This window comes from Barbus barbus (assembly GCF_936440315.1).
Source record: "Barbus barbus genome assembly, chromosome: 18".
NCBI classification, from domain to species: domain Eukaryota; kingdom Metazoa; phylum Chordata; class Actinopteri; order Cypriniformes; family Cyprinidae; genus Barbus; species Barbus barbus.
The window spans coordinates 10,892,552-10,904,581 of record NC_136746.1 but is presented as its reverse complement, the minus strand read 5'-3'; the positions used below and the strand labels follow the sequence as shown (position 1 = coordinate 10,904,581).

The 12,030-nt window shown below is 35.6% G+C and overlaps 1 protein-coding gene across 2 annotated transcripts in view; it reads left to right on the top strand.

Moving 5' to 3' along the window:
* The window catches only part of LOC306884467 (leucine zipper putative tumor suppressor 2 homolog), a 74,922-nt gene that overhangs the window by 42,380 nt on the left and 20,512 nt on the right, over positions 1-12,030 (top strand). Inside the window, exon 2 of one of the 2 annotated variants that reach the window (XM_079440345.1) lies at positions 1,641-1,755. In XM_079440345.1, coding sequence (XP_079296471.1) covers positions 1,747-1,755 — 9 coding nt within the window. In that variant the 5' untranslated portion in view covers positions 1,641-1,746. Of the gene's footprint in view, positions 1-1,640; positions 1,756-11,727; positions 11,965-12,030 lie in introns of those variants that run through there. The other variant, XM_079440346.1, reaches the window with a different exon arrangement.

The following is a 12,030-nucleotide window of genomic DNA, read 5'->3' as shown; positions in this document are numbered from 1 at the left end:
TTTGACCTCCATTCACCCCCTTTATTTTCCCAGTCGCTCCCCCTTTCTGTGAAGCAGACAGGCTCAGGCACGTGTGATCCACCGTTTCCCCTCTCCTCTTCACGTGTCTCGTAGTTGAATGTATGTGTGTGTTAGTGTGTGTTTGTGCATGGCTGACAGCCCATGTAGATGTGACCCACTTTAGCAGGGGTAGCACGCACTAGATGAGACTGTCGATAACTGAAAAGAAGAGATAACCAAAGACACATTCCTCTCTAATCATCACTTCATTCTTCACTGGTTTTATTAAAACCAGAGTAAACAGTAACTAGCATTCCTGCCTAAGTGTATAAGGGTAGAGAGAGGACAGCCCCTGCAGATTCAACCATAGAGGACTATGGGTAAACCCAGTGGTGATATCTCATATCCCTCTGTGCAGTTATGAGCAGGTATTGCGGTTGTAGTTTTTTATTTATTTTGTACATGAGTGTGGAGCAGGTTTGAAGCACTTTTTACTCTAGTGTGTTGAGTTTGTTCACTGGAATGCTATATGGAATGGTGTGGTATGGTATATGGATTTTAACATGAAAGAAGTTTTACCAAGGCTGTATTTATTTAATCAAAAATAGAGTAAAAACAGTAATATTGTAAAATATTATTAAAATAACTCTTTTATATTTTAATATATTTTAAAATGTAATTTATTCCTGTGATGCAAAGCTGAATTTTTCAGCATTACTCCAGTCTTCAGTGTTGCATGATCCTTCAGAAATCATTCTATTATATTCTGATTTGCTGCTGAGGAAAATGTTTTATTTGTGTCAACCATTATATTTTTTTCAGGATGTTTTGAATAAGAGCATCATTTATTTAAATGTTTTATTTATATATATATATATAAATATCTTTACTGTCACTTTTGGTAAATTTAATGCTTACTTCCTGAATAAAGTACTGATTTCTTTCAAAAACAGCAACAAAAAAAGATTTGTAAAGTAAAATTAGTGTACCCTAGTCTTTCAGATTTTGCACATATTACATATTATACTTTTTGTTTCATTTATACACTTACAGTATGGACATGGCAGAGCAGAAACATTCTATATGCATAGATGTTTGTCTCATATGATACAACACAATGAAACTAATTTCTTCCAAATTCATTTACATCCAGGATGTCTAAAAAGTCCTGAGTCAAAATGGCTATGTTTTGTACGAGTTATTGTGGTTTCTCACATAGAGGTAGTGTTGGTTGGTATCCAGTGGGGGGCAGTGTGCTCTTCCACTCCTCTCAGATATAACATGCACTGAGCAGATATTTCAGTTTGAACAACTTGAAACTTTCACAGATTATCCATGACATTATCATGCTTTCATGGTAACATAATAACAGGCTTTTCACCTTGACACCCTGCAACTAATACTCCACAGCAGGTGTGTGACGTACAGTATGCATACTTGAACTCAGTCGTATCGCTTGTAGAAATGAACAGATGGTAGAGGCTCTCTAGATGTTCTCTAATACTTTATTATTGTTTTTACTAGACGTATGGAACTTTTTAATAGTAATTATGAATTTTCCCTCAGCTTTCCTCTGGTGAATGTGTTTTGCTTGCTCCAGAACTTCACCTGACCCTGTGTATGTGTGTGTATCCCTGCAGGAGTGTGTGTGAGCGGAGGTGGATGCTGCTGTGGGTCTCTGGGGATGTGTAAAGTCTCCATCCGTCCTGGATCTCTGCAGATTTTTAGGAGCTGCTGTCTGGGCATATGTGCAAGGTAAGACAAAAGTATGTCTCTCTTTCCTTGCTGTCAGTTCTGGAGAAACAGACATGACATATGGAATTGATTTCCATCATTCTTTTAGCCCAGCCATACAGAACAAGCAGGCTTTAATGGACCTGCCATCAGTGTCATAACTTTTACCTCTCACCGTGTTCGTTTTAATTAGGCTCAGTTAATTAAAGAAACTAAAAGCTAATGATCTGTAAAGCATGATGAAAATGCACTCAGAGTTGCCTTGGGTCAGGGCGAAGGATCTGAAAAGGTAAGGGAATGCATTATAAATCTTATCACCCTTCTCATGAATATTAAGTAGATTATGTAACATTTGACAGTAGTCACACCGTGTAGCCCCACCCATACTAACATCTCCATGGAACACAGTACAGCTCATGTATATTCAATATACTCGTGTTTATTAAACATCAAACATGGATAAGGACTGATTGTGGAAGGTAAGAAACATATTTTGACAGATTCCACAGTGAAATCCGTAAAAAGCATGTCGTTTGGAGAGGTGTCTAGAAAGTTATGCAAATACAAGGTATATGTTTAGCAAGTATAAACCCGTGCACATGACATGCAGAGAAAAATATCCAAGATATCAGGGCCACAAATAAAAATTAGTTTCTGTGGCCTATTGATTTGTTTGATTATTTTATTGTAGCTTTGTTGTACTAACTTGCTTCCTCATTTTAGTTCATAATTTGTGTCATCGATTAAACAAAATTAAAATAAGGGAACAAAGTAGTACAACTTAGCGAATTATTATACTATTTTTATATAATTGTGGCAATATTTAACTAAATTAATGTGAGGGAACAAATTAGTGCATTGTGTGAATTAGTACAATTTGTTCCCTTGTTTGAGCTCAGCCATGGCCATGATTAGCTCAATTAAAACAGGGGAATGAATTAGTACAACATGGCCATGATTTAACTAAAACACAAGGCAACAAATTAGTCAAATGTGCCCACAAAAAAAAGTGGTAAAAAGACTGTTGGCACCAATGGTCTCTAAGATCTAGGTTTAGCTGTGCAGTGACAGAAGTGAAACCAGGCTTTTCAGAACTTTGAATCAAGTGAACTAATTCCTTAGCAAAATGATTAACTTGAAGTTCTCAAGTTTATAACATAATAATTTTTCCGACAAACAACGCTGATTTTTGTTTTCTTTGAGCACACAGTATTCTCGTAGTTGACCACTGATGTCACATGGACTGTTTTACCGATGTCCTTACTACGTTTCTGTCTATGCATGGTCAGAGAGCTCTCAGATTTCATCAAAAAATATCTTAATTTGTGTTCCGAAGATGAACGAAGGTCTTATGGGTTTGGAATGACGTAAGGGTGAGTAATTAATGGTCCATTTTTGGGCAAACTATCCCTTTCATTTTGATATGTGCTCTGAATCACTGATTAGAGACAAGTGATTCGTAAACATATTGAAGCTTCACAAAGTGGTGTTTTGAACACAGCCGTCACTAAGTGTTTTGGTTCATGGTTCTTGTCGTGCAGCTTTTCAGTGTATACAGATGAATTAAATGTTAAAATCTTGCCAGGTGACACCTGGTTAGGAAACAGCAAAACCACTGAAAAAGTGAGCAACTGCTTTAAATCTGTTGAAATAAGATAAACATAATAATCTGCTAAAATTGTGTTGATGTCAATTTTACAGGCGTCAGCAGAGTTGTACTCAGTGGGAACAAGCATTTCTTCGCTGTCACAGCTGATTATCGCTTCTGCGGGAGCCTGGACATTGATTAATGGCATGAATATGTGTCTGGCTGAGTTTTTACCCCACAGGGAAATTTCAATAAAGGTCCCATCCAGCACTTTGAAGTCTATTTTGTACGGGGCTCAGGTTCATGATGGATGACCAGTGCCGAGCGTGACAGTGGCATGGATACTGGTCGAGCGGAGTCTAGGTGGTAGGGGCTGTAAGGGTCAGAGGGCAGGGTTTGGAGGATGGGAATTATTATTCACAAGAGATTTTTGAACGTGGCACTATAGTAATACCATATTTTTGATTTAGTAATACCAGATTTTTGATCATGGTTGTGGTGAAATCGCAACCAGGAGAGTGCACTTCTTCAGATTACAGATTTAGCCCCTTTGGCTCCACTGATCTGGTTAGTATGCAGTTTGAGCACATGACTGGCAATTCTTCTGGACTTTGTGTTTCGTGTGTGTGTGTGTGTGGTCTAAGCAGCTGCTCCGCCCCTGCAGCTCTCAATCTATGCTCACACTCGTCTTAGCAGCTGTCTGTTTCCCTCAGGAGACCGACCTCTTTTCCCCTCTGCGGTAGAAATGGCATCAGAGGCTTAATTACTGACTAGACTTTGTGTTTTTAATGGATTATATTTTATAAGAATATTTCCAGAGATACACAAATGGTTTCTTATTGGTATGAAGGAGAATAAATGATATGAACATACAGTATAATTTGTTTTATTTATTTAGCCTATGAAACCTCTTGATTTTAGAGCCAGTAAGAGTTTTTGTATTATGACATTATTACTGACACATGTTTTTTAAAAGAAGCACACAAAAACTGCATTTATTTGAAACTTTAAAATACAATAACTAATTTATAATATAGTAAAAGGAATAATGTGAAATATTATTAAAGTTTAAAATAACATTTGTCTATTTTGAATATATTTTTTTAAAAATTCAGAATTTTCAGCATCATTACTCCAGTCTTCAGTGTCACATGATCCTTTAGAAACCATTATAATATGCTGACTCGCTGACCAAGAATCATTTCTTATTAATATCAGTGTTGAAATGTTTTTATCTGTGTAATATTCTTCTTGAAATCACGATTCTTTGATTAATAGAAAGCTTTCGTAACATTAAAAGCCACTTTTGAATAACTTAATGCATTTTTGCTTAGTAAAAGTATGGTAGTAATGTCTTTCAAACAATTGTCAAGATTTTGTAAAATATTTCATGCAATTTTTGGGTGAAATGTTACATAGACATGTTTGCCAGAGATATTCTCGTACAATCAAAGTGTGTTTCATCAAACCATGTCATTCTCATGGTATTTTACACCGGGAGACGCTGCTGTGTTGGCCTGTCCTGACCCTCCCTACATGCCAGTGGAACATAAACAGCGAGCATGCTGGGAGTTAATGGGAAATGAATGAAAAGACAGGCAGAGTAAAGAGTCTCTGACACATTGCCTTCTCCCACCTCTCTCCTGCTAAGATTTACTGAGAGAGCGGAGGGCAGGCCTGAGATTTGAGTGTGCACAGCTGAAAAGACGCCACACGTTACCCCCTTTTCCTCTGTCCTATAAAACCAGAGCAGTGATATTGTGCCCCTCAGTGATTTGTAACCTTTTAACTGAATGACACGAGAGGCTTCAGATATCTAACTGCCCTCTGCCTTCCCCCACTCTCTCTCTTTCTCTCTCTTTCTCTCTCTCCATAGACTGATGAATCACTTTTGTTTAGTTATGGGAAATAACTGTCAGTGTAAAACTTCTTTCAGTGCTTATGTTAGCAGCTCTCCCATAGCAAAGATGACTAACTCTGTAATAGACAATCTGTAGCTGTTCTATTCTTTTGAAGAAACCTATTATTCTTTCCATACACTGTAAAAAGTGTGCTGAAGCATGTCAGCCCTATGCTGGCATTGACTCACCGCATTGAACTGATCAGCAGATGAAAGCCTATGACTCTCTGCAAAAATGTTTTCATGATTTGAAGACATTATCTCATTTGTCAGTGTGACCTTTGCTAATTGTGATGCTATCTTTGGTGTTTCCACCTGAGGTCATGTCGTGACTGAGACCACAAACTCATGAACTATTTTAAAACCCTGGTCTTTCGACCTTTGACCTTACTTGACCCTTTACGGCCATAAAACAGCATTGGCAGCTCTTGGGTTTTACAGCCGGTGTCAGGAACAGGTGTGTTTCTGATATGTCTTGATATTTATCCCCTTATTTAATTTTTTTTGACCGTAGTGTCCAAAATAAAGTATTGCTCAGAAGTTACTCTTTCATTGCTAAGGAAACTTAATAGTGTTCTTAGTTCAGTATAATTTAAATATCAACTTTGTGTAATAATAAAACATTATAATTATAAAGATGATAATAATGCATACACTATTATTCTTATAAATAAAATAAAAAGTAATGTGTTTTTTATTTTATTATTAATAACAACAAAAACACTACTACTACTACTACTACTTATTATTATTATTATTTTATAATTATTATTGTCTTTTAGATTTTGATGAAAACATATTTGAGTTCATATTTTATAAATATGATTTAGGGATAATAATAATATTGACATGTATAAAGTTTAATAATAATGTTTAAAATAATGTTTAATATTATTTAAATATTATTATCTATACAACAACAACAATAATAATAATAATAATAATAATAATAATATTTGTATTATTATATCCTTTCCAGAAGGTTTTTGGGGGAGGGGTGGGGGGGAATATTTGAATTCATATCGAAATCTTTGAATTTTGACTGCATTTAGGAAAATCTGAACACATTTTGAGAATTCTACATGATTAATAAGCTGAAAAGAATCTCTGCTTGCTCTCTTTTTAATCACATTGTTTAATCTCAAGAAACATCTAAATATTCAGGAATTCATATTTGTCATTTTTGGATGTTTTTTTCCCAATTATTGGGGTGCCATCATCCAGTGCGTGTTGTGATGATGGATACCAGATATTACACACCTCTTTGGTATTAGTCCTAAGCCTTGTTTTCTGTCTTTTCACATGCGTTGTAGAACTGACGTCCACTCATGGGGGATTCTAAGAATAGAAACACTCTGAAAATGAAAAAATAGTCAGCTTTACAAATACCCTGTAAACTCTTAGTGCATTTTTCATTTTCCACACACTGAGTAGAAGGGTAGAGGTACATCATGCCCATATGTCCTCCACTCCACACCAAGCTTTTTTTTTACATTTAAGTTATATACACTCCCACTCAACAAAGCACAAAAAGGACACAGTGCTCCCTCTCATCCTTCTCTCCTCTCCACATCACCTCAGTGGTCTTATTGCTTTCCATGGTAGGGAGCAGAGTAGTAAACGTAGATTGGTTTGCAGTGCTCAGACCTGCTGGCAGCTTCACACATACATTCATTTCATTACACAACATTCATTACAGCAGCTCAGACCAGGGATCTGTATATGTTTATGAAGTCTGCTTGTGTGTCTATGTGACATTTCTGGCGCTGTAAGTGTTGATGTACTGTATGAATGTGTGTTTCTGTCACTGATGGTTTGTATGTGGAGAGTGTATGGGATGTGTTATGACAGCAGATGTGTTTGGCATAAGCTCAGTGCTTTGTGATGGAGGTCTGTGATCCTGTGGGGTCTGAGCTCAGGGCTAGAGGTGTATATACACAATCCCAGATTTGATGTCCTTCTCTGAACCCATGATTTTGTTATGTAATCTGCCTCCAGTAGAAAGTTAATCAAAGATTAGTCTGCATTCCACACTGCAATCTTTGATCATGTAGATGCTGAAACATGTTTTCCTTCTGCTTGGAGTTGATTTTGTCGGCATGCTCCTCTCATGTCCCTCAGAGAAGAGGAAAGAATCATGGACATCATGCACTGATCCAACATACATTTTGTGATTTGTTCCTCATCAGAAGGTCCTAAATTCAATTGAGATTTTTAAAAACATTTTTATGCTCATTTAAAGGGCAAAATTTGTAGGATTACTGTGTGTAAAAAGTGAACATGTAACTTAATATTTTTTAAAGAAGTCTCTTCTAATATTACAGTAATATTGTGAAATATTATTGCCATTTAAAGTGACTGCTTTCTATTGTAATATATTTTAAATGTAATGAATTCCTGTGATGGCGAAGTTAAATTTTCACAAATTACTCCAGTCTTCAGTGTCACATGATCAGAAATCATTCTAATGTGCTGCTTTGCTGCTCAAGAAACATGTCTTATTATTGTCAATGTTGAAAACAGTTGTTCTGCATTAATATTTGTGTGGAAACAATAAGTATTTTTTGATGGATAGTTTATTTTGATTTAGAAAGAACAGCATTTATTTGAAATAGAAATCTTTTGTAACATTATACATGTTATTACTGTCACTTTTGTTCAATTTAATGCATCCTTGCTGAATAAAAGTACTAATTTCTTAAAAATATTCAGACAAACATGCTGATTTTTGGGGATGAAATCCACTGATTAATAGGTCAACATGAAACGTCATCTTCAACCCATTTTACTTCCTTAATGTGACATTTTAGATCATACAGCAAGAAAAAATGCTGGGCAGGTTTTTATACTTTGAAAATTTGATTTGCTTGTGAAATGGTTTAAGTGTGTCAAGTGGCTGGAGGGGATGGGTTAAAAAAGTGACGCCAAAGTTTGAGACTAAGCATGTAATTCTTATTAAAGATTACAAAGACTTTTTTAAGAATAAAATGCAGTGATGAATCATGTCCAATGAGTGCTTTTAGAAAATAAACAGTTTCATGTTGACTTTAAACATCATAAAATGTGTTAAAACAGAGCTGTCTTATTGACAACTGAAAACAATCAAACTGAACTTAAATATTTATTAAATGAACACGCGAAGGGTGTGGAATATGTCAGAAGGGGGATTAGGTTCTTGTTCAATCTTTTGTCCTTCACTATCATTCATTTTCTCTCTCTTTGCTAACCAAATCTATTCCGTTCCATTTCTTCCCCTCTGAATTGAATAGAGAAAGCAGGACTGGGAAGTTTGGGGGGACTGAGAATTCCCCTTCCTTCCATTCATCCTTAATCAAGCTGTCCATTATACCCTGCTAACAACAGCTTTAACCAGTAGAGTACTGGAAGTTTACATGTCCATAGTGTTCTGAATGTCCATTACTGAATACAAATTACATAATGAAAATGGTAGTTAATAACATTTTCTATTACATTACACATTTGGAGTAATCTGCTGTAATCTGACTACTCTTTGATTACTTTTGACCTTTTTACTTTGACCTATTTTACTTTTAACTTGTTTACCACAGTGATTTGTAATATTGTACCATACCGAAATAAAAATATAAAGAAAAATAAAATATATTCCATTATTTGTTATCAACAACATGCAGTGCAATAAGCTTTACATTATCAGGGTTTCCCAAACTCAGGATTGTGAAGGAACTGTAGGGTGTCTGAAAATGGATGAAAAGCTGGTCATTAAATCCTAAAATGTTCAATAAAAATCAATTCTTAATTTTAAAATAAAAACAATCAGAATACAACAGTTTAAAGATTACATATTTTGTTTGTTTATGCTATTTGGCCTATCAATTTTCCAAGACACAATTGCACAAAACTGGAGTTTCCAAATCTGTATAAGCAATAGGCTTTCTCAGAAAGCGATAAAATACTAGAAAAAGAGGAGAATCAATTAATTATTATTCATTCTTGAAGAATTTACTGCCGTTTTGTGAATATTCGGTTATCAATAAAAAAGTAACTGTAGTCTGAGTATTTTAAAATGTAAAATAATTTGATTACAAGTTTTCTTTTCTAATTTTTGTAATCTAATTACGTAATCCAGATGACATATAATAAATTCTATCCATCAGTGTGTGTAAGCATTGGTGCATATGTGGAGAATGCAGTTGGCCAAAAGTTACATTGAGTTACGTGTATGCACTGTGGTTGAGAGTATCATGTTAAGTCTCCCTAGTAAGTATATGTGGAGTGTATGTTCATATGATAACTTCCCTGGAGGGCAAGTGTCCATTAATCACTCAGATGCTCATCTGTTCCTAACGCTTCATTAGCTCTCTTTCCTCTGTCTCTCTCTCTCTCTGTCTGTTTTTCTCTACCCCTCTCGTTCCACTTTTTCACTTCACTTGAGGGTCCCACACTCACTCGGGATCCCTGTATTTACTGTTCCTTGTGAACGCAGGTTAGGAACATGTCATGCTTCCTTGCTTTTGTTTGTGAATGGCCAGTAGATGAGGAGTGGAGTGGTAAATGATTGAAAGGGGAGAACGAGTGAATGGAGCCTGTTGAAAGGGAAAACCTTAGATAATTGGCTGATTCTTCAAATACAGCACTTCTCTGTCCCAGGGATTGGTTTGTATTAAAATACTTCAACTATTATTATATAAACTTTTTTCTATTTTAATGCATTTTAAATGTCATTTATTCCTGTGATGGCAACGCTGAATTTTTAGCAAGTGTCACACGATTCTTCTAATATGTTTATATGCTCAATTACTATTGGTCCTTATTATTACGTATTATTATTATTATTAATGTTGAAAACAGTTGTGCTACTTACTGACCCCAAACTTTTGGATAGTACTGTATATATTTTTTTGAAACCTTGTCCCAGATCCAGACTTTTTAATATTATTTTTACATTATAAAATATGAAAAAGAAACATTATAAAACAATTATTTTAATTATTTTTAAAACACAAATAAAAAGATAAATATAAATATAATTTTGGTGTAAATGTGAAATTCATATAAATTATTTAGCAAGAGTTTTATTCAAATTAAGTGTAAAAGTGTTTTACAAATATGCTGTCATTTTCACCACAACGATTTTGCTCCTCGTTAAGTTTTTGTTCAACTTTAGTGAACGTGGAATTAAGGAGACAACAGTGTCAATGAAGACATATTTTGTGAAGAAAACAAAGACAAATCAAGGTAGTCGTATAATAGTTTTGTTATTTCAAACAGTAATGTTGTCAGATGAAGTAAGTGTGAAAGTATTATGTAATTGGGTGTCTTAATGCTCAGTTGTCATTACCATCACCATCATTTCCATCACATTTGTTAATTAAAAAAAAAAAAGTTAATATACTTATATAAAAAAATGGCTGAATTCTCTTGTGATGCATGTATATACTGTACACTAATAGACATTGTTATTAAAAGTAAAGTACATTCATATAAAAGTGCAGTGGGCCAAATTTGAAAGAAACACCCAAATGTTGTTTTTCAGTCCTTGTCCTCCTCACAAAGATTTGATTGGATCCCGGTGTTTGCTTTGCATGAAACTTTCAGTGTGATGTCATACAGCACAACAGACCCTTTGTGATGCTCTTTATCTGCACATTTGTTGTGATGGCATGTGTTTACTGCAGTTTTTCGTATGTTAAAGCATTAACAGGGCATGTGGACATATGATAAGTCAGTGTTTAGAGTGAGTCATGCTTTTATGTCCCAGCATGCCTTGAGATTAACGTATATCCCAGGAAAATCCATTAAAACAGACGAAGAGTTTGACTTGATTGGAGAGGTCTAATACTCTAATCCTGTTAGTGTACAACAAACTCTTTACACACAGCGTTTACCTGCATGTGTGTGTGTGTGTGTGTGTGTGTGTTAGTCACAACCCTGTAAAGCCTGACATATGAAATAATAGTCAGGAAAATAAATAGAACAGTTTATTGAACCTTTTGACAAATAATAAAAAAAAGTTTGCGTTGTTGTGTTTTATATGTGTTTTATATTATATTTATTATTTTGATTTGCTCTTTGAGTATGATATAGGAAAATATGGAGCTAATACTTCTCCTCAGTTTTATTCCGGGGGCTAAATAGAGGAAAAAATATGCAGTTTGGTGCAGTTAATAATTTTTATATGGGAAAACAGTAAGTATTCAGATGACAGGTTTTTCAGCAAAGTTTTGATCATGTCAATAATTTAGAGGCCTTAGAAATTTGCTTATGATACAGTAGGCGTTATAGGATTAAAGTAGCCGCTGAAGGTCAGTCTTAAAAACAGGGTGCAGTCTTTCCATTTTCCACACACATTTTAGTGGAAAGAGATGAAGAAAAGAAAAAGGTAGAAGAAAGACAAGGGAAAGAGAGGGAGTGAGCATGAGGAGGGATTAAATGTGAGTGAGGATGGGGGTGGTGGAGGAGCAAGGGGCCATAGACAAAGTGAGAGAGGGAGGAGGGTAGCGGGAGAAGGGGGCGGTGCTGTGGCAGCAAACAGCAGGGAAAGAGAGGAGAGGACAGGACAGAGAGGAAGGGGGTTTCTACCAGAGAAAAGAGAGCAAACTTTGGCATGAGGAGGAGGAGCAGCAAGAATGAGCGTGTGAGAGAGAAGGAAAGAGATAGGAGTGTGTGCAAGACTGAGAGAGGAGTACAGTGAGCAGACTGGGATTGTACCTCCAGGACAGACTGGGGAGACGCGAGGAGGCAACCATGCAGAGCACTATGGGTATGTCAGCAGCACGACTGTATTTATTTCACCCTCCGAATGCACGAGAGTTCAGATTACCACTGC